The sequence below is a fragment of the Salvelinus namaycush genome, chromosome 7 (assembly GCF_016432855.1).
Source record: "Salvelinus namaycush isolate Seneca chromosome 7, SaNama_1.0, whole genome shotgun sequence".
Taxonomy (NCBI): Eukaryota; Metazoa; Chordata; class Actinopteri; order Salmoniformes; family Salmonidae; genus Salvelinus; species Salvelinus namaycush.
The window spans coordinates 26,599,082-26,623,144 of record NC_052313.1 but is presented as its reverse complement, the minus strand read 5'-3'; the positions used below and the strand labels follow the sequence as shown (position 1 = coordinate 26,623,144).

Genomic DNA, 24,063 nt, shown 5'->3' with positions numbered 1-24,063 from the left:
AGGACTGGAACAGCAAACAGCAGACGATTGGGAGGAGACAGCTGGTCAGGTAGTCTCCCAGCAAACCAAAATTGGTTCTGTGAATGTTCCCAGAACATTGATTAGGTTGCCCCAAAAGTGTGCTGATGATTATACAATGTTTGTATAAAACATTTGCCAGATTTTGCAAAAACGTTCCCAGAACACATTTTGTTATTACATTACCTGGAAACTTCATAAGAACCTTAGTGGAATGTTCTGTGGTGGTTGTTACAGATGTTGTGCAGAACAATTTGGTAAATGTTAGGAGAACAAATAACACAAATAACACATTTTGTTATCAAAAACATTATTTGAATGTTTTTTGGATGTTATCATCCTAATGTTAGATAAAATCCTAACTAGAACTTAATGGGAATGTTAGCTAATGTCCTGGGAACATTCCCGGTTTGCTGGGCTGTCTTTCTCCAGCTCTCTCTCACACACCAATTTAGTCAATTGGGGAGCAAGGAGATAGACAACAGCATCTGTCACAGACACACAGTGTCACAGACACACAGTCACAGACTCATGAGGACAGACTGATACAGACACAGAGATATCCACACACAGAGACAGACAGATGGACATGCTAGAGGACTTCACGGATTCAAAAGGTTCCGAAATGGACCTGGGCTTTCCTATCCAGACCCGATATGCCTAAATAACTTTTACAATATAGAGACCCATTCCGAACGGACCGAGGACAACTACACCCGTTCCGTATAGACCTGGTCGGATCCAAACCCGGTCCGATCCAAGTGAGGGAAGCAACAGAAAAGTACATTTTTTTGCTACTTTATTAACCAGAGCTGACAAAGCGTGAGGGAGAGGAGGTAGAGAGCAGGGGCAGTGCTGTGTGTCTAGGCTACTGTGAGTGTGAGCGAGTGACATGGGAACAGGGAGGGAGGGAGAGAGAGACGAGAGACCGCAAATTTCTAACGATGATCCAGTGTCAGTAAAGCCCTTTAAAGTGGAACTGACAGCGTTTTAGAAACATGAAATCGTTGTCAAATCTGTTCATTTACACCCCGAGGAAGAATATAACACCTTTCTTCACATTTTCTGACAAGCGAGCACTTAAATATAGCCATTTTCACATTTTCAAACTTTCAGGCATTTGTGAAAATTCTATAGCAATACAGAGTGGGAAGGCAGTCCTGCGTTTGGACAATTAATAGACACTGCAGTAAATAAAACCTAATCAAAACGTGTCAGTCTTATCCAGGACTGGACTCTACACAGACCGGTGTGCCATAGACTATCAGAGCTACAGTAGGCCTATATGCAAATAAGCCATTTGGCACATGGGCCTGCCATCATTCACTTTGAACTGGACTGTGTGTTTACAGGCAGTAGCAACAGTGTGACTTTAGATCCTTGGAAAGCATTCGCCAAAACCCACAAAATACACCTGAATGGATTTCTACAAATATGTACAGTTGAAGTCGGAAGTTTACATACACTTAGGTTGGAGTCATTAAAACTCGTTTTTCAACCACTTCACAAATGTCTTGTTAACAAACTATAGTTTTGGCAAGTTGGTTAGGACATCTACTTTGTGATGACACAAGTACTTTTTCCAACAATTGTTTACAGACAGATTATTTTACTTATAATTCACTGTATCACAATTCCAGTGGGTCAGAAGTTCACATATACTAAGTTGACTGTGGCTTTAAACAGCTTGGAACATTCCAGAAAACTTCCGACTTCAACTGGAAATACCACTAGACTCCTTTTACAATTGGGAACTTCACAGTCCTATTGATCAAACCACCATGAACAGGTATGCTATCAAATCAAACTTTATTTGTCACATGCGCCGAACACAACAAGTGTAGACCTTACCGTGAAATGCTTACTTACCTTAACCAACAATGCAGTTCAAGAAAGAGTTAAGAAAATATTTACCAAATAAACTACAGTAAATAATAATAAAAAGTAACACAATAAAATAACAATAACGAAGCTATATACAGGGGGTACCAAGTCAATGTGTGGGCGTACAGGTTAGTCGAGGTAATTTGTACATGTAGGTATGCATAGATAATAAACAGCGAGTGCAGCAGTGTAAAAACAAATGGGGGGTTAATGTAAATAGTCCGGGTGGTCATTTGATTAATTGTTCAGCAGTCTTATGGCTTGGGGGTAGAAGCTGTTAAGGAGCCTTTTGTTCCTAGACTTGGCGGTACCGCTTGCTGTGCGGTAGCAGAGAGAATAGTCTATGACTTGGGTGACTGGAGTCTGACAATTTTTGGGGCTTTCCTCTGACACGCCTAGTATATAGGTCCTGGATGTCAGGAAGCTTGGCCCCAGTGGTGTACTGGGCTGTACACACTACCCTCTGTAGCGCCAAGCAGTTGCCATACCAGGCAGTGATGCAACCAGTCAGGATGCTCTCGATGGTGCAGCTGTAGAACTTTTTGAGGATCTAGGGACCCATGCCAAAGCTTTTCAGTCTCCTGATGGGGAAAAGGTGTTGCTGTGCCCTCTTCACGACTGTCTTGGTGTGTTTGGACCATGATAGTTTGTTGGGGATGTGGACACCAAGGAACTTGAAACTCTCGACCCGGTCCACTACAGCCCTGTCGATGTTAATGGGGGCCTGTTCGGACCGCCTTTTCCTGTAGTCCACGATCAGCTCCGTTGTCTTGCTCACATTGAGGGAGAGGTTGTTGTCCTGGCACCACACTGCCGAGGTCTCTCCTCCCTATAGGCTGTCTCATCGTTGTCGGTAATCAGGCCTCCCACTGTTGTGTCGTCAGCAAATTTAATGATGTTGTTGGAGTCGTGTTTGGCCACGCAGTCGTGGGTGAACAGGTGTCTATACATATCGACAACTAATATTAGCCAGAGCAAGGTGAGCTAAAATCTAACGAGGGAACAGTAGGTAAACCTTCTCAAACTTAAAAAAAACTTGTAGTTGGCTGTCAAAATTGCTGCGTGCCTGCCAATGTCTGATTGTCCTAATCCCCTTGCTGCCTGCCCAGTTGATTGATGGCAAATACATTTGATTGACAACTAAGAGATATTATTATTTTGTTATTTTTTTAATTAGGCAAGTCAGATAAGAACAAATTCTTATTTCCAATGACGACCTACCCTGGCCAAACCCTAACCAGGACGACACTAGGCCAATTGTGCGCCACCCTATGGGTCTCCCAATCACAGCCAGTTGTGATTCAGCCTGGCATCGTACCAGGGTCTGTAGTGACTCCACTGAGATGCAGTGCCTTACACCGCTACGCCACTCGGGAGCCCCATATGCTAACTGTGGATAACAGTCATTCAAGTTCAGCATAGCTAGCTAGCGAAGTGATTCACATTTCTTGCTTGCTAACCAAATGACACATGACCTAAATTTCTGTAGCCACCGTAAAAAGATATGGGGTGAAAAAGTCGGCCGCTCACGCACTCGTCCAACATAGGTTCTGTGCTTTTAAGCTAGCAAAATAAATAGGTAAATAAATATATAAGTTAACCTATTAGCCACGTTATGACTGACTTGTAATCATTGCCCTGGCTAGTTTGATTGTACTGACATTCCCGAGAAAAGAAATATGAGCTGTTTTCTGGTCCCTGTCCATCCCTGTCCATCTTAATAACTGCAGCAACTGTCACGTTCCTGACCTGTTTTCCTTTTTTCTTGTATTTATTTAGTTGGTCAGGGCGTGAGTTGGGTGGGTTGGTCTATGTGTGTTTTTCTATGTTGGGGTTTTTGTGTTCGGCCTGGTATGATTCTCAATCAGACGCAGCTGTAGATCGTTTGTTCCTGATTGAGAATCATACTAAGGCAGCCGGGGTTTCACGTGTGTTTTGTGGGTGGTTGTATCGCGTGTCTGCATTCGTGCCACACGGGACTGTTTGTCGGTTGTTTTATGTTAGTTTTGTTTCGTGTTCAGTTTCGAGTCATTAAAATATCATGGACACAAATCACTCCGCGTATTGGTCTGATCCTTCTCGCCTCTCCTCCTCGTCCGAGGAGGAGGATTACGACGACCGTTACAGAACCACCCACCAATCTAGGATCAAGCGGAGTGCAAACGGGCAGCGACAGCAGTGGGAAAAAACCCAGGACTCCTGGACTTGGGAGGAGATCCTGGACGGCAAAGGACCCTGGGCTCAGCCAGGGGAATATCGCCGTCCCAAGGCGGAGCTGGAGGCAGCGAAGGCAGAGAGGCGCTGGTATGAGTAGGCAGCGCGGCGACGCGGTTGGGAGCCCGAGAGTCAGACCCAAAAATTTCTTGGGGGAGGGCACACGAGGAGTGTGGCAAAGCCGGGTAGGATACCTGAGCCAACTCCCCGTGCTTACCGTGGAGTGAGAGGGCGTCGTACTGGTCAGACACCGTGTTATGCGGTAAAGCGCACGGTGTCCCCAGTACGCGTGCTTAGCCCAGTGCGGGCTATTCCACCTCGCCGCACTGGTAGGGCTAAGTTGGGCATCGAGCCGGATGTCATGAAGCCGGCCCAACGCATCTGGCCTCCAGTGCGTCTCCTCGGGCCGGCATACATGGCACCAGCCTTACGAATGGTGTCCCCGGTTCGCCAGCATAGCCCAGTGCGGGCTATTCCACCTCGCCGCACTGGCAGGGCTACGGGCACCATTCAACCTGGTAAGGTTGGGCAGGCTCGGTGCTCAAGAGCACGTGTCCTCCTTCACGGTCCGGTATACCCGGTGCCACCTCCATGTACCAGTCCTCCGGTGGCAGCCCCCCGCACCAGGCTGTCTCTCCGGGTTCTCTCTCCAGCTGCTCCCACCTGTCCAGCGCTGTCAGAGCCTTCCTCCTCTCCAGCGCAGCCAGTGCCTATACCACGCACCAGGTCTACAGTGCGTCTCAGCCGGCCAGAGTCTGCCGTCTGCCCAGCGGCGCCTGAACTGTCTGCCTGCCCAGCGCTGTCCGTCGGTACTGAGCTTTCAGAGCCGTCCAGCCAGGACCTGCCAGAGCCGTCCAGCCAGGACCTGCCAGAGCCGTCCAGCCAGGACCTGCCAGAGCCGTCCAGCCAGGACCTGCCAGAGCCGTCCAGCCAGGACCTGCCAGAGCCGTCCAGCCAGGACCTACCAGAGCCGTCCAGCCAGGACCTGCCAGAGCCAGCCAGCCAAGATCCGCCAGAGCCAGCCAGCCAGGATCCGCCAGAGCCAGCCAGCCAGGATCCGCCAGAGCCAGCCAGCCAGGATCCGCCAGAGCCAGCCAGCCAGGATCCGCCAGAGCCAGCCAGCCAGGATCCGCCAGAGCCAGCCAGCCAGGATCCGCCCCTCAGTCCGGTGCTGTCCCTCAGTCCGGTGCTGTCCCTCAGTCTGGTGCTGTCCCTCAGTCCGGTGCTGTCCCTCAGTCCGGTGCTGTCCCTCAGTCCGGTGCTGTCCCTCAGTCCGGTGCTGCCCCTCAGTCCGGTGCTGCCTTTTGGTAGAGTGGGTTTGACATGGAGGGTGGCCATTGGGAGGAGACCACGGAAGCGGGGTTTGACTATGGTGGGTTGGGGACCACGACCAGCGCCAGAGCCGCCACCGTGGACAGACGCCCACCCAGACCCTCCCCTAGAGTTTATGCGGGTGCGCCCGGAGTTCGCACCTTAAGGGGGGGGGTTATGTCACGTTCCTGACCTGTTTTCCTTTTTTCTTGTATTTATTTAGTTGGTCAGGGCGTGAGTTGGGTGGGTTGGTCTATGTGTGTTTTTCTATGTTGGGGTTTTTGTGTTCGGCCTGGTATGATTCTCAATCAGACGCAGCTGTAGATCGTTTGTTCCTGATTGAGAATCATACTAAGGCAGCCGGGGTTTCACGTGTGTTTTGTGGGTGGTTGTATCGCGTGTCTGCATTCGTGCCACACGGGACTGTTTGTCGGTTGTTTTATGTTAGTTTTGTTTCGTGTTCAGTTTCGAGTCATTAAAATATCATGGACACAAATCACTCCGCGTATTGGTCTGATCCTTCTCGCCTCTCCTCCTCGTCCGAGGAGGAGGATTACGACGACCGTTACAGCAACAGACAATGCCAGAACACCAGACCCATTAACACGACTGCCAGTACTGTGAGTGTGTGTCCTAGCAGTCTGGACTCCGTGTGAATTACACTCTGTACCGCTGTCTAGGGTCATTCTGCTCCTCCGCAGTCAGTTGTGTTGTGTGTACTGTTTAGTAACAACCCTGCAATGTAATACGTGTCCATATCAGAACTACTATAGTCTGCTCTCTGTCACTTAAGGCGTCAGAAAATAGGAACCAGTCACTTTACATTTCATTTACAGAGATGTGTCCTCAACCGGCTGAGTCAGACAGATTACACACACGCACACACAAGGACGGACGCACGCACACACAAACTGACTGGCGCATACAAGGACGTACACAAGCACATAGAGATTGGCTCTGTGGCTGTCACTCAGATCAATACGTTGATACAAAACTCCAGAGCACATCCACCTCCTGTTACAGTAAGAACTACAAAGACCTGTCCATGATAAAATCATACAGATACTTTAAATCCAGCTTTGTAAACAGAGTATAGATGTGCTGGGGGGGGGGCTTGTCTAGAGGTAGTGCTAGCATCCCCAGACCGCACCTTCCCCACAGACGCAACGGTTTTATCCCCTGTTCTGCCACTCACTTTCTATGCAATATCCCTCTCTTCTGTCCCACCCATGTGCATAAATACAAATAAAAAGTATTTCTATACATGTGTCAGTATGTGTGTCATTGGTATTTGCAGGCTAGTAGGACTGGAACAGCAAACAGCAGACGATTGGGAGGAGACAGCTGGTCAGGTAGTCTCCCAGCAAACCAAAATTGGTTCTGTGAATGTTCCCAGAACATTGATTAGGTTGCCCCAAAAGTGTGCTGATGATTATACAATGTTTGTATAAAACATTTGCCAGATTTTGCAAAAACGTTCCCAGAACACATTTTGTTATTACATTACCTGGAAACCTCATAAGAACCTTAGTGGAATGTTCTGTGGTGGTTGTTACAGATGTTGTGCAGAACAATTTGGTAAATGTTAGGAGAACAAATAACACAAATAACACATTTTGTTATCAAAAAAAACATTTGAATGTTTTTTGGATGTTATCATCCTAATGTTAGATAAAATCCTAACTAGAACTTAATGGGAATGTTAGCTAATGTCCTGGGAACATTCCCGGTTTGCTGGGCTGTCTTTCTCCAGCTCTCTCTCACACACCAATTTAGTCAATTGGGGAGCAAGGAGATAGACAACAGCATCTGTCACAGACACACAGTGTCACAGACACACAGTCACAGACTCATGAGGACAGACTGATACAGACACAGAGATATCCACACACAGAGACAGACAGATGGACATGCTAGAGGACTTCACGGATTCAAAAGGTTCCGAAATGGACCTGGGCTTTCCTATCCAGACCCGATATGCCTAAATAACTTTTACAATATAGAGACCCATTCCGAACGGACCGAGGACAACTACACCCGTTCCGTATAGACCTGGTCGGATCCAAACCCGGTCCGATCCAAGTGAGGGAAGCAACAGAAAAGTACATTTTTATGCTACTTTATTAACCAGAGCTGACAAAGCGTGAGGGAGAGGAGGTAGAGAGCAGGGGCAGTGCTGTGTGTCTAGGCTACTGTGAGTGTGAGCGAGTGACATGGGAACAGGGAGGGAGGGAGAGAGAGACGAGAGACCGCAACCAACCAAGACAATTTGAGCTATAGTAGACTAATAGCTGCCATAGATATGTTATTTATCATTCAATATGATTACGAAGTACCTATTTTGACTGCATTAAACCCGGGAGAAGCTAGCTAGCTAGCTAGGCTAATGGTGGATGCATGCGCTTTCTCATCCTACACAGTTACAAACAACACAACTCCATTCAGAATATAAAGTAGCAGCCAACCTGTTGGCTCTTGGTCGATGTAGCCTGTTCTTCTCCTTTAACTTTTAATTCCTTCATTTTAATTCCATCTTCCATTGATTTGATAACTTCTAACTTCTGCCCCACAAGGAGGCTCTATAACTGTAACCCATTGCCGCTTTGATGACTTATGATTGGTCAACAACAACAACAAGCTACACGCGCCACTCTCGTGAAAAGCAAAGAGCAGCAGCATAAATGATAACATTTCTCTCTCTCTCTACTGCAGTAGTCACAGTCGGATCTATATGGGTCCTTCCGGACAAGTAAGTTATACCAGAGACCTGTGACAATCAGATCAGATCCAACCAAGACCTGTGCCATTATTTCAAATTCTGGATCCGGACCCGCTCGGGTCCCAGATCGGGTCTCGGGTATTCGGGTACAGGTGAATCCGTGAAGACCTCTAAGACACAAACACAAAGTGGCTCAAAAATGCCGTAGATTTCTAACGATGATCCAGTGTCAGTAAAGCCCTTTAAAGCGGAACTGACAGTGTTTTAGAAACATGAAATCGTTGTCAAATCTGTTCATTTACACTCAGAGCAAGAATATAACACCTTTCTTCACATTTTCTGACAAGCGAGCACTTAAATATAGCCATTTTCACATTTTCATACTTTCATAGAATGTTTGGGAATGACGTAGAGTAAGGCATTTGTGAACATTCCATAGCAATACAGAGTGGGAAAGCAACCGTGCGTTTGGACAATTAATAAACACTGCAGTAAATAAAACCTAATCAAAACGTGTCAGTCTTATCCAGGACTGGACTCTACACAGACCGGTGTGCCATAGACTATCAGAGCTACAGTAGGCCTATATGCAAATAAGCCATTTGGCACATGGGCCTGCCATCATTCACTTTGCACTGGACTGTGTGTTTACAGGCAGTAGCAACAGTGTGACTTTAGATCCTTGGAAAGCATTCGCCAAAGCCTGGAATCGTACCAGGGTCTGTAGTGACTCCACTGAGATGCAGTGCCTTACACCGCTGCGCCACTCGGGAGCCCCATATGCTAACTGTGGATAACAGTCATTCAAGTTCAGCATAGCTAGCTAGCGAAGTGATTCACATTTCTTGCTTGCTAACCAAATGACACATGACCTACATTTCTGTAGCCACCGTAAAAAGATATGGGGTGAAAAAGTCGACCGCTCACCCACTCGTCCAACATAAGCTCTGTGCTTTTAAGCTAGCAAAATAAATAGGTAAATAAATATATAAGCTAACCTATTAGCCACGTTATGACTGACTTGTAATCATTGCCCTGGCTAGTTTGATTGTACTGACATTCCCAGCCTTTGACATTTGTCAGTTTTTGTCCAAAATATTGTGTAATTGAAACTGAAAAAGTGCATGCCAATGGCTGGAGGTAGCAAACAATGTACCTGGCCAGCTGTGATTTACATCCTGATAGCAATATTTGTTGGACAACCAAGAATTGTATTGGTGAATTATATGAATCATGTATTGAACTGCATCCAGTTCAATACATGGAAAACAGTAGGAGGAGATAGAAGAACGTCGGATTGGCGCACGTTCAACAAATCTGATCTAACAAAGTGGACATTCATAAAATATGTCATGATTGATGCATTGTAACAGGCCCACAATGTGATTACTTGAGGTGCTTTCAAGACAACCAGGGACTAAAAAATGTTTTATGACATCAGTGATCTTCAGGTTGGAAAGCCGGACCTCAAGAAAGATGCCCGAGTTTCTGACTTGGAATTCCGAGTAGGATGACCGTTACCCAAAAAATCCCAGTCGGCGCTAGTTTTTACCGAGTTCCCAGTATTCTTGAACACATTGAATTCGGAAGTCGGAGATTTCAGAGTTCCTAGTTCCCAGTTGTTTTGAATGCGGCATAAAGCCCCTTTTTAGATATATTTGCCAGTTTCAATGCAAAACATCTAGAAGTTGTCCATTTTCAGGTTTAGAAGAAGTAACTGCTAAATGATGACTCCCATTCGTATAAGCTGATAGCATAGCTACCATACAGAAATCAGTGGTGGTAGTCAAAGTTGATTGGTGACGATGACATGAACATGTATTGAGGTTGACATCCATACACGCTTTATACACAGATTTTCACCTCAACATGGTGTGAAATACATATATGAACAACAGCCTAAATATAGGATAATTTTGCTGGGGGGCAATGAGGAGATTCAGGATCTTTCCCACCACGTGTTTCCATTGTTTTGGTCGAGTTTCATGTAATTTTGAGTCAAATAGAACCTACTTTGACTGATATTCTGATTGTGCGTTTGTTTCATATCGGCAAAGTAGTTAAAACGCTGTCAGTTCCACTTTAAGGCCAACCTTTCACATGGACAGAGTTAATTAGGTGTGAAGAAAATAATGTCTGCACCCCAAATGGCACTCCAGTACCTTTATAGTGAGCCCATAGGGCTCTGGTAAAAAGTAGTGCACCAAATAGGGAATAGGGTGCCATTTAGGATGCTCTCGTTCACACACACACACACACACACACACACACACACACACACACACACACACACACACACACACACACACACACACACACACACACACACACACACACACACACACACACACACACACACACATTAGGGATGTGACAAATGTTCTTAACGTTTAAACTGCCATTTAATGAAAATGACGTGAATTCACATTTCAGATATGGTCCTGCATATGACCTCTAAGGGGCAATGCAGTTCAATCTACCGCAGACTTGGCTACCTACCAGATGGTCGTCACTAGTTACCACAGCCTACAAAGTCATTTACCCTGCCTATTTCTACAATTCATTTTCTTAAAATGTGGTTATAAACCACACTGCTAACCTTATGCCTAACCCTACATTTCCACACATTTTATCTAGTAGAAACCCCACCAGACGCGCTCACCTCGTTAATGGCTCCTGAGTGGTGCAGCGGTCTAAGGCACTGCATCTCAGTGCAAGAGGTATCACTGTAGTCTCTGGTTCAATTGGCCCAGTGTTGCCGGGGTGGGCCGTCATTGTAAATAAGAATTTGTTCTTAACTGATTTGCAGTTTTAGGTTTTCTGATGTGTGCCTCTCTTTAATGTTCTCAGTTCTCTGTAGTACATGGGACTTCATGTCCCACTTCTCATCAGTGCCATGTGTAGTTGCAGTGATGTATGCAGCGCATTCATAGAACAATCTGTTGCACCACGTCTGGTATTTGAGAGCTTGCGCTTTGTAGGACTACTTACAGATCAATCATTGAACAATTTCTTCCTTCGGGCCATCAAGGTTTTTCGACATCTTGTAGTCTGGTTATAGATATTCCATTAGGGCAACTGCTGCCAGCAACGGGTTGGGTCTCACAGTGCCTCCCTTTCAGCATTGCACCTGTACTGCCACTGTAGCTCAATTACACCTCGCAAAGTTAGCATTTCACAACCTTCTCATTTAACATCTTAAAGTATTGCCATACAGGATTTTGCTGCTGTCGCTTTCCTGTCTTTTTTTTTTTTTTTTACTATTGACAAAGGATGACGTGCGGAGCACTTTATATCTGTGACAAATACATTTAAAGGTGCATATCTCCTCCTAACTTTACAGCATTGTTGCATTAGGTATTTGTTTAATTCACATTTTTTCCTTTATGATGATGTTCGGGACCGGTTAGTGGTAGTTTTGTGACAACTGCACTGTGATTGTAGTAGTAGTTTTACGATAACTACAGTGATTTTAATTTTTGCAATGACAGCCTGTTGTTGTACTCTTCCCACAGTTTGCTTACTTGATATCTAGCGAACTCGTTCAAAACTGCCGCTGTCCTGCTGTCTCAGCTGGCCTACTGTGTTTACAGTACCGTACAACCTATTCTTGCATCCAATGTGCCCAATGTCACAGCGGTTGACTGAAATGCATAGTTTGGTGGGGGAAAAAAGAAAAAAGGAATGCTTTAAAAACAACTATAATACTTGTAAAGAATACTTAGAGTACAAAGTGCTAGTCACTCAGCTTTAGAGTAGTTAAAAGGTCTACTTCCCTGCTTTTGACAGGAGCTGGCTAGTACCTGCCCATTGACTTTCAGCAATTGCGCTAAGCTAACGATATGCTACCTTCAACTTCCTTCAAACTGCATGCAGAGACATAAAACTGGTATCCACGAGTTTGTCTGACTCTGGGTAAGTAGAATATTACCCAAAATCAGCAAATCCCGAAGTATCCCTTTAAGGGGTTCAAAGAAAGAGGTAGCTAAATGAACTAGAGTGTAAAAAAAAATGCACAGAAAACTATGTAGTAAACCTTGAAATGGTCAGTTCATGTTTTAAATCAAATTATGTTGCTTTCATAGCCTCCATCAAATAAATAGCCTTGAGTCAGAAGTAATATGATACAAAGATCTTTACAGTCGGACAGAGGCAGATAAGCAAAGGCAGAGAAAAAAACGAGTTCTTAATAGCCATGGCTAAAGAAAGTGGGCCTTGTAAATGCTATGTGTTCCCTAACTAAACAGTCTCTGTAACCAGAGGACCAGGCATTTCTCATGTCCCAGGTGTTTATTTTCCTAACGTCACATGAGCCGTTAACAACTGTCGCAGCTTTCCACTTCAGGCTAGTAACCTCGAGTCGCAAATTCAGACAAGATGCCCAAATAATCCGCTACCCCTAAAATTACCCCTGTAGGCAGGCTACATAAGAGCCAGAGCCGCGACACTCTCGAGCAACACACTGACTTCCAGGAAAAGTTCTAAGGAGACAAAATAGGAAGCCCAAGATTATGCCCTTTGGAATTTGGTGTAAAAACAAAATTCTTCAAGATTCCAGAACTCTTCTCCATTGTTCAGAGCGGAGAGTGAGAAAGAACAAGAGAGAATGAGATAACAACTGCTGAATCTGTGCAGCATACAGATAGATAGCCTCAGAATGTGTAGGCTAAGTATGTTTACTCACCACGTCAGACTCCTCACTGCCCGAGAGATACATATCTGCCCTACCCGGCTCTGCTGTTGCCCCTGCTCTGCCCGGTCCGGGAGAAATATTCCTCAGCTACTGCCCATCTCCTCCCAGTCCCAGCACAGAGAACTCCTACTACTACAGCACTCCTTGGCTCCTTTCAGTAAAACACACTGAAACTACATAGACTACAGTAAAGTAACCCACAAAAAGTTTGAAGTTTGGAGTTTGGCATTGGGAGTTTCAGCCCTTGTATGGCCCAGTCCTGTCCTATACCGGCTGAAAGAGAGACGAGCCTCTTCTTTCCCACGCTGGGAAAACACTCCTTCAGTGAGCTGCGACCGTTCTCCAGCCCCCAAAAACAAGACCCCCCCCCCAAACCCCTCCCACACACACATACATAGCCTGAACAAACACACATAGCCAGTTAGGAAGTAAGAACTCTGGCCAACAGGGCAGGCCTGAAAATTCCAGAATCCACCAAAAGCAGCTGCAGCAGCTTTTAATTTCTGTGTGAGTGTGTGATCCTGAGAGTTTACATGTGTTCGGCTATGCCTTGAAGAGGTTACACTTTGAGGAGAGGAAGGGTAAAGACTCAAACTTACTGTACATAGAAGCCCAACACATGTTCTTAAAACCAAAGTTCAGGAAATAATTATCTTTACTATGTTGAAAATATGCCATACGCAGATTACGTACAGAGGCTTGATCAATGCCCAATAGGCCACAAAAACGGATACACGTACTTTGAACATTCTTCATTCAGTTTATTGGGGTCCGCTGGGTGACTGTAGTGGTTACTGTGATAGAAGTCATCTAACTTCAAACGACCATGGCCCGGTTTCCCAAAAGCATCTTATAGTTCTAACGGTGAATTTAGCCTCAAGATGCTTTTGGGAGACCATCTTTTCATAATTACACATCAGAGGCCCCCTGAGTGCGTTCGGTGCAATGTGTGCTTCTGTGTCTTTGAAATTGTGATAATATCATCTCAGCGCTCATGTAGCAGAAACGGGGTCAAACGTGAAATTATGTGTTAAAGCGTGAGAACACCAACCCCCGCTGTGTCACTGCGTGTGAAGCGGGGCAAAAGGCTGGAGCAACCGTCACAAATAGAGTCCATATGAGTTAGACTACACTACAGGGTCACAGAAGACCTCAGGGAGTAGGATCTAGAGCAAAGACTTTCTCCTTTAAACCATAAGCAAACGTAGGTGTCAATTCTGTATTGGTCAAGTTCAAGTATTGTTGCCAATATATTTTCTCATTGTTCACTTGACTCATGTCTCACTCTCTCATCCATATTACTTTAACGCATCATGGTGTCAGAAGTGGGATAAGCAGGCCTATAGCAAATCCCATGATACACCACTCCTCCTCAGCCACCTGGCATTGCCCAGTGGTGTAATCATTAGTCCAAACGATACCAAACAGTTGCAAAACGTTTTGCAACGAAAATGAGTTTCTAATGGACAAATTCAGGTTGGTCCCTCCATCTTTGGTTCTGTTTGGTTCCTAGTGAATACACCCCAGAGAGAGAGAGACATTGAGAGAACCACGTGTTTGGCGGGTAAATCCTACTAGATTATGTGACTGTTTGCTCTGCTTTAACCCCTTTCCAAAGATTATAATCCAGAGCGTGTGCTGGGCAGTGTTAGAGACTATTGCCTCGTCAGGACAGTGATCCACGACCACCAGCTAAGCCCCTACTCTACAGAACACGCCTGGTAACCAGGTTATATATCTGGTATAACAAAACAAATACAAAACCTAGTAGGCTCATGGTTCTCACCCCATTCCATAGACTTGCACAGTAATTATGGTAACTTCCGGAGGACATCCTCCAACCTATCAAAGCTCTTGCAGTATAAACTGACACGTTGTTCACCCAATCAAAGGGTCAGAGAATGAATCTAGTACTGAAAGCATAAGCTACAGCTAGCTAGCACTGCAGTGCATAACATGTGGTGAGTAGTTGAATCAGAGAGAGAAAGACAATAGTTGAACAGTTTTGAACAAATACATTTTTTACAAAATTAAGGAAAAGCAAGAGAGAGCTAGCTATATTTCGTAATATATTTATTTTCACTTTCACTTACTTAGCTAGCATCGAATGCAGCTATCTAGTTTAGCCGACTCAAACACCCGGCTTAAACAGCGAGGGATGCTATGTTAGCTAGCTGGCTATGGCTATCCAACACTGGAACTCTTCCAATTCAAGGTAAGCTTTTGGTTTTATAAATGCATTGCCACCGGGGCCCACTGGTGTAACTGCTAAACTGCTTGCTGCTGACTGTACACTGTACTGCATGATTATAGTGGGTTGACTAACGCGTTAGTTCTAGTATATACAGTATGTTGAGTATGACGTGACAACAATGAAGGCTGTGTGTAGCGGTTAGTGGTCATGATATGAAGGTTTGGCATGGAAAGGTTTTTTCCCCTGGTCACAGATAGGGCTGTGGCGGTCACGAAATTTAGACAGCTGGTGATTATCAAGCAAATAACTGTCAGTCTCACGGTAATTGAACGTTCATTTACATAAACACATCTCCTGGCTTCCACACATAGCCTACAAGCCACTGATACAGATCTTTGGAACATTTACATAATAAAAAGTATAATAAATCCATGTAATATAGCCTACACCTTCACAATAAATACATTTCTTATTTTAGACAGTTCTAAAGAAGCATGATATGAAGAAAATGTAGTCTATTTCAAAAGGACAGAATAGCATACTCTGAGTTGTCCTTATGTTAGGTCCTGATCTGGCTATGCCGAATGGCTGTGGGCTACACTAGTTCATTTAGCAAACAAGATTCGCTTAGAATTCCGTGGCATTATTTAATAGTATGAAGAATACAACTGAACAAAGCTGCCAGTTAGGCTCTACACCCCTTGTAAAGCGAATTAATATGCTTAATTTTAAGAAGTTATTTGGCCACTTTAGTTGTGATACAAACCTTATTAAAACATATAGGCCTATGGGCTGGGCTAAATGAGGTGTGCGACTATGATTCAAAAAAGGCATTGTTTCTTATGCTGGGCATCATTCTCAAGTTATAATATATAATTCACAAGTGACAGGCTAATATTGTCACATAGCAGACTATTTTTGATTTAATCTTGTCTTTACATATACTAAATAATATATGTCATGCACCTGTATCGAAACAGGGTCAGCGGGGGAAAATAAATGTTATCTATACTTTTAAATAGCGAATGGAGGACGCTTTTCCCCGTGGTTTATTTTAATGCCAGCCAGGTAGGCTATACTCTTGTTGTAAATATAAGCAATGTGCTTAAAATTAGGAAAGTTGAGAAATAAATATAGTAGGCCTAGCCTATAGAAAGCTAATGGGATTCTCCTCTTTTTAGTAAAGGCCATCACTCTGTTTTCTCGAACAGTTGCATAGCCTATGGAAATGTTGCACAACATGAGCTCATGGGGCTCTCATGAAGTGTTTGATTAGATTTTTGAATACATTTGCATTGATGTCAGGGTGATTAGAGGGACAATAGAGTCCTGAGTACCATGCAGTTAGCAAGTTTTGTAGGCTACTAATGACCATCAGCAGCATCAGAGCTTGGAGAAGCCTACTTACTGTGACTAAACGGTCACGTGGAATTTGACTGCCTTCATGACTCGTGACCGCTGGTGTGGCGGTAATACGGTCACTGAAGTCCACAAGCGAAAGAAAAAGTTGAGGAGGAGAGCGCGTAGAAAATTAATTATATTAAGGCCCCCGAGTGGCGCAGCGGTCTAAAGAACTGCATCTCAGTGCTAGAGGCGTCACTACAGACCCTGGTTCGATCCCGGGCTGTATCATAACTGGCCGTGATCGGGAGTCCCATAGGGTGGCACACAATTGGCCCAGCATCAGCCGGGTTAGGGGAGGGTTTGGCCCGGGGTAGGCTGTCATAGTAAAATAAAAATATGTTCTTAACTGACTTACCTCGTTAAATAAATGGAAAAAAACTATTTTAAAAAAAATACTGTATACCCTATGCATCCAAACACCCATTCTCTTCCACCCTCTTCCACATATTCATATTCACCATCCCTCACTCTTCCCTCAAACTCCCATTCATATACACATCCACACAAACGCACATCAATAGTACAGTTGACATACATGGTATATTTCCCCCTTTGAATTGTCTTTTCAGCGTCCATGTAACCCATTGGCATTGGCTAATGCCAATGGGTTACATGAAGAACAATTATTTGGAGAGAAATCCGGCCCTGGATTTTGATCTCCTTTCCCCCTGTGCTCTCAGAATGTTTATTTTGGTCTGATAGTTCCACAGTCTGAAGATTACCACGCTTGGGTATTTAGCATTATTCTGTTTCAAGCTGATCCTATGGCATCGTTACAGATCTTCTGGTGATATATCCATGTCAAGTTCCTCTGATATCGCATAGTTGGAAAGGTCTCCTTTTTCCTCATCTTCCGTTAAGGACAATATTCTCAATTCATCTTCTAAACTTTGCAACTTTGTTTTCAAAAGGCTGATTTGGTTATTTGTTTGTTCATGCGCATGCCCTGTTTGTGTGTCTTACACGATAGCCTCGGCTTTCTTTTCGAGGGAATCTACTTTTGTAATAGTAACAGATTGTAGCAGTTAGTTTGTTTTGGTGTGCATTGAGAGCATTTTAGCTATGTTTTCCTGGAAAGCCTTCAACTGTTCATTACTTTCTTTTGCGTCTCGAAGTTGCTCCTCGTGTCGGCCCCACTTTACCAACTGATTGGTTTGCTGTTGTACAAAGCTGATTGCTCACACTCTCCCAGTTGCTTGGGGATATGTTGATTTATCAATTTTAGAGTGCCTTTCATGTGACGGAGAAAAACTTCTGTACATTTTCTATCCTCATTATAAGATCAAATCAAATCAAATGTATTTATAAAGCCCTTCTTACATCAGCTGATATCTCAAAGTGCTGTACAGAAACCCAGCCTAAAACCCCAAAAAGCAAGCAATGCAGGTGTAGAAGCACAGAAGGTGTAGAAGATGCTGTTCATTGATTTCCAGTGTACTGAGGGTTTATTAGCTAATTCTTGGGTTTTAATGAGGAGGATGTGAGTGTGTTCTCTGTGATCATCTAACTATGTGTGTGTGTGTGTGAGTGCGTGCGTGCGTGCGACAGATATCAGTATTTGGGGTGGGTTGAGCCAAGGTTTGAACAGATCAATTGTCCTCTTGTTCTGCCATATCTACAAAATGTGACCTCTCATGAACAAACTGGCATAACGTTGCCATCATCCCTAAAGCATATGTAAAATGAAGACTTGTCCCGGTTACATCAGCATCAATACTGAGGCCGCGTCCCAAATGGCACCCTATTCCCTATATAGTGGACTACTTTTTACCAGGGCAATAGGGTATAGGGCAGGGATCATCAACTAGATTCAGCCACGGGCCGTTTTTTTTCTTGAGCAGATTGTCGGGGGCCCGGAACATAATTACAAATCATTTGTAGACTGCAAATTGACCGCAAAAAGCCCAAAAAGTTATGTTTGACTAAAACATAATAATGTGTATTTCTATTATGCATGGCAATAGTTGGGAACTGATTTCTTAAACAAAAATCACTTGGAGCAGATTTCCTGGTATTTTTCCCAGTCTTTTATTTCAAACAATGAAAAAAATATATATATAATTTTTTTGCTCAGAAAATTTGGGGCCAAATCAAACCACCCCGCGGACTGCCAGTTGGGAAACCCTGGTATAGGGGATAGGGTGCCATTTGGGACAAACCCTGAGAGAGTAGGCGGTGACTGACTGGTAGTTGTGGGAGATGGAAAACCCACATTCTCTCACTGGCTAAAATAAGAATGTGGACAAGTGGAAGTGCCCTGTGGCATTCTAAATTCATTACATTCACAAAAAAGGTTCAAAACTATAAAAAATGAAACAAATAAAAATAACCATGGTTTTCAAACCACTCAGCTTCCATTCCCTCCCAAAATAACCTGCCCGGAAACAGTGCCTCACCCCTGGAAGAGACACTGGTTATCAATATGAGCTACTGTATAAATCATAAAAGGCATTTTTCTACTCGCTCCTTAAACTCAGTTCACATATCGACTCAATATCCCAAAGTAGGGACCATATCCATAAAGCGTCTCAGACTATGAGTGATGATCTAGGATCAGGTCCCCAGTCTGTGTAATCTCATTCACTATGTTCTAAAAGGCAAAACTGATTCTAGATCAGACTCAGAGATGATTTGTGAATACGGGCACTGAGCAAACATCAAATCGATCTTATTCAACCACCCAAACAGGCCCAAAGAGCTCTAAGGCTGTGTTTACACAGGCAGCCTAATTCTGATATTTTTCCACTAATTGGTCTTTTGATAAATCATATCAGCCCTTTTGCCAATAATTAGGTCAAAAATCTGAATTGAGCTGCCTATGTAAATGCAGCCTAATTGATTAATTGCACATTCCTTTGTGGAACGATTGTCACGCCCTGACCTTAGTTATCTTTGTTTTCTTTATTATTTTGGTTAGGTCAGGGTGTGACGAGGGTGGTATGTGTGTTTTTGTCTTGTCTAGGGTTTTGGGTATGTCTAGGTGTGTGTGTGTAGTCTAGGCATTATGTAGGTCTATGGTGGCCTAGATTGGTTCCCAATCAGAGGCAGCTGTTTATCGTTGTCTCTGATTGGGGATCCTATTTAGGTTGCCATTTTCCAGTTTGGTTAGTGGGTGATTGTCTAGGTGATGTTGCATGTCTGCACTCGTGTCATTTAGCGTTCACGTTTGTTTTGTTGTTTTGTATTAGTTTGTTAAGTGTTCTTCGTTTCATTAAAAAAGATGTATTCACATCACGCTGTGCTTTGGTCTCCTCACTACGATGTCCGTGACAACGATATAATAAATCATAATGAACAAACTACACTATGACTGTATTTCTTACAGTATGTTCACTTCTTCCATTGTTAATCTGTAAAATCCCATTAAATGAGAGTGGACGTTTTTGTAAAGTCAACAAGAACACTGGTGTAACACTAATGGGCTAGAATAAGCCACTATTAGATTATTAAAGAGCTTTCTCCAATCTGTAGCACTTCTTCCTAGGGGGTTTTCTCTTGCCAACAATCCTATTACACAAATGAAATGCTCCAAGATTACACTCTGTGCAATCAATTTGAATTCCTAGGAGAAAAAACCCACAAACACTTCCAATTGTTCAATTCTCTGAATTGCTTGGGGAAAACCCCCACAAACACTTCCAATTGTCCAATTCTCTGAATTGCTAGGACAAAAAAAAAACATACAACTTTTTATCAGTCCAATTTTTGAAGGGGAGAATAAAAACAATAGTGAAATGTAGGGATGCACCGATATTACATTTTTGGCCGATACCGAAATCCGATATTTTCCTTGCCAAAAAACCCGATACAATACCTGATATTTTAACATTTGAGCGGCATTTTAAGCATTCTAGCAAAGTTAAATGGTTGAAACACACACACACACACACTGACCAAAAAGTTATTTTGTTGGCATTTACGAATGTCCCCATTACCAGTAAAACATAATCAAAACCTATTTCTTTCTCTTACTTGTTCAGTTGTTTCATTCTCAGCTTTGACATTGCCGTTAAGCTAGACAACGGGCCGATGCCGATGTTGGCACTTTTAGCTAATATCGGCCGATTCCGATATGCTTACCGATATATCGTGCATCCCTAGTGAAATGGTCAAATCTGTTAAGGATGTTTTACGTACAAGTACAGTAACTACTACACACTTCCCAGTAGGCTTGGCCGGTATACGGTATATACCGTACACCGGGGTATTTTGAAAAAGCCCCAGGATGGTTTTTTCAGTAGATTTTAAATATTTGTAGCTACTTAAGTTATTACCTGCAGTCAACTTGTGCAATATCTTAGGCGATAAAGCAGGATGCTTTCTTCATTTCACCGGTCACATTATTTTAAATGATGAAGCTTACCGTAGTTCCCTAGAACAGTTGAGCCAGTCACATGTTTTTTATGTAAATAGCACAATGGGAGAAAGCGAGCTGGTGAGTCCGCAAAGTTCTATATCTATCAGTGAGTGTCTGTCGTGCTGCGCACCTGGGGCGATGAAGTAACACTTGTGTGCATATGTTTGCCATCAGATATCTTACAATGGCTTTCTGCCAGAAGTCAAAGAGCTCTGGATGAGTTTTCTGTACGGCTGCCATTTTTTCCCCCTGTGCTTCCTACTAGCGTTATTTTCTCCATTCTTCTTTTCATCTGCTCCATGTACACATGTTGCTCTTCCTTCAGAAAGCATTCATTACAACTTTGTTAATTTGCACAATTTCTCTCGTTCACTTTCGCTTGTAAATGTCCACACTCCACGAAAATAGTAGCTACTAGCTATGCTTATATAACTTTATGAGCTGGATTTGCCTGTCTTTGCAATTAGTTTGTTTGTTTTCGCTTGTTAGCATTTAGCTAACAGCGTCTATGTGATTTCGCTATAGGTTTGTGCTAATTTTGTTAGCATTCTGGTAATATATGCCCAATGGGCTTTTCTCGCATTTTTAGAACCCCCTTATGTGCTATGCCGGTGAAACCGAAAAGCTATGATTGTTACTCTGAGTAAAGCAATGTAATGCTGCACCCAAAGAGCATATGCTCATTATCCTCTGACTGGAGAACAGTAAGTCCTAATGAACCACTCCCCGGGGCAGAGCAGAGCAGCATCTGAGAGAGGTTACCTTAGTTACATGGGCAATGCCCTGGCGCCCCAGGACTGATTAGCTCTAATTACAGAAATATAGAGGCGGAAGTGTGTGAGAGAGAGAAGGGAGGGAGGGAGGGAGGGAGGGAGGGAGGGAGGGAGGGAGGGAGGGAGGGAGGGAGGGAGGGAGGGAGGGAGGGAGAAGGTTAAGAGATAGGAAGAGCGATATGGAAAATGGAGAGAGAGACCCAGCTGCTCACTGCACTGCTGTCTCTCTCAGCTCTCAGCCACTAAAGAGCTGTGCTGCGCATAGGCGCTAAATCACAATCACGCTCAACCTGGTAACAAATAGCACACATAAATGCGCCAACCCTCCTCATCTGTCAAATCTTACAAAATACTGGGGGGAAAAAGTTCATGATTTCACATTACATTTACATTCCACATAACATTTTCCTAATCACTTCTGTTTATTGATGCACTGTGCATTCAGCAAGGGCTGTCAAATCAGATCTATTACCTTCTTTGTCTGTATCTCTACTTCGAGTTACCTCTTGTACAAACACATAGGAGGGGAGGAGAGCCACACAGAGAGCAACACAGAGAGCCCACCTCTGTGAGAACATTTGAACTCAACACTCACAGTGAGGTACGCCAGACACACTATGAGAAAATCACATGTATTCTATTGAATGTGTAGTCTACCCAGAAACAGGGTTGGGTCCAATTCCAATTTCCCTCAATGCTTTTCAATGGAATTGGAATGTCAGTTTACTTCCCGGATTGACTGAATTGAAATATGCAATTGAGCCCAACCAGAAAAGCCATGCAAAGCTCAATACCTACGTTCATTATGAAAATCAGAAAGCAAAGCTTACCCTCAAAACCAGGTGTTTGCTTCTTGGAGGCTTTGGTTCTATTGGAGGCTTGTCCAGCATCCCAAGGGGAATCAGAATCATGAGCACAGATAAGAAAGTGCTTAATGAATAGAGACTAGGCTACCAACACAAGAACAGATTAGCACATACTAGCCCACACAACAGACAGCTATGCAGATCACTGCACCAATGTAGAAGTGGCTATGTGCTAAACTGAACACTGAGTCACTTTACGCTTACTGAACACATTGGCTGTCCCACATGGACGCCTATGAAAAACTCTTCAGCCGGGTAAATTAGCTAGGACTGCTGTCCCGATATAGTCAGGCACAGACAGGCACGCAAACAAACGTAACCCGCACGTACGCATGCATGCCAGACACGCATGCACATGTACACACACACTGCAATGGAGGGAATTGACAGACGGACAGAAATACAAACAGGCAGGCAGACAGACACTACCATCAGACAAACAGACGGGCGATTCCACGCCAGCGTAAGCAGAAAATATTTTGGGTTTCTCAGATTGTTCTGGCAATTCTCACATAGAAACTTCATTGGGAGGAAGGATGTTCGACATGCTTTTGACATTTGTATAACAAATAATACAAATAAAAAATCATGATGAAAGTGGCAATTTTAGGAAATGTTTTGACCTATACATGCCTCATGTAAGACCCTATGATCTGTAAACCGTACATGATACAGACAACATCTTGGCAGTGGTACTTAAGTACAAATAATTTAAAGTACTACTTAAGTAGTTTTTTGGGATATCTGTACTTTACTATTTATATTTTTGACAACTTTTACTTCACTACATTCCTAAAGAAAATGTACTTTTTACTCCATACATTTTCGCTTACACCCAAAAGTACTCGTTACATTTTGAATGCATAGCAGGAAAGAAAAATGGTCCAATTCGTGCACTTATCAAGAGAACATCCCTGGTCATCCCTACGGCCTCTGATCTAACTAAACACACATGCTTCATTTGTAAATGATGTCTGAATGTTGGTGTGTGCCCCTGGCTAGCTGTATATAAAAAATAAAAAAAACGAAAGTATTTGGTGCCATCTGGTTTGCCTACAATAAGGAATTTGAAATGATTTATACTTTTACTTTTGACACTTAAGTATATTTTAGCAATTACATGTTCTTTTGATACTTAAGTATATTCAAATCAAATACTTTTAGACTTTTACTCAAGTAGTATTTTACCGAGTGACTTTCATTTTTACTTGATTAATTCTCTATTAAGGTATCTTCACTTTTACTCAAGTATGACAAGTGGGTACTTTTTCCATCACTGCATCTTGGTGTCATTATAATCAGTACAGTGTGCTCTAAAATAAGGACTATGTGTAGATTCTGAAAGAAACGTTTTCACGTTCATTTATTCACGATGAAACGTATTAAAATGAATATCTCAAAAGTACCCCTTTTTGATTTAGCCTATTTTAAGTCATATTGTTTGGAATAATATACTTTACAAGTACATCACATGTCCAAGATGGGCTCTCTGCTACTTTTGAAGTTATTATACATTTTATGAACACCACCAACACAGGGAATGGGAAATTAGATTCAAAGCAAACTTCCTCTGCTAGTAATTTGCTGAATGTAAAGGAGGGCTGTGATTGGTTAATGACCTATAAGGTCA

The 24,063-nt window shown here is 43.4% G+C and overlaps 1 protein-coding gene across 3 annotated transcripts in view; it reads right to left on the bottom strand.

Annotated features, from left to right (window-relative positions):
* LOC120051157 (voltage-dependent L-type calcium channel subunit beta-2-like) overlaps window positions 1-24,063 on the bottom strand; it is a 107,796-nt gene that overhangs the window by 52,161 nt on the left and 31,572 nt on the right. Inside the window, exon 1 of one of the 3 annotated variants that reach the window (XM_038997868.1) lies at window positions 12,831-13,160. The exons of the other annotated variants lie outside the window; for them this stretch is intronic. Coding sequence (XP_038853796.1) covers window positions 12,831-12,863 — 33 coding nt within the window. The 5' untranslated portion in view covers window positions 12,864-13,160. Of the gene's footprint in view, window positions 1-12,830; window positions 13,161-24,063 lie in introns of those variants that run through there. 3 annotated transcript variants of the gene reach the window in all.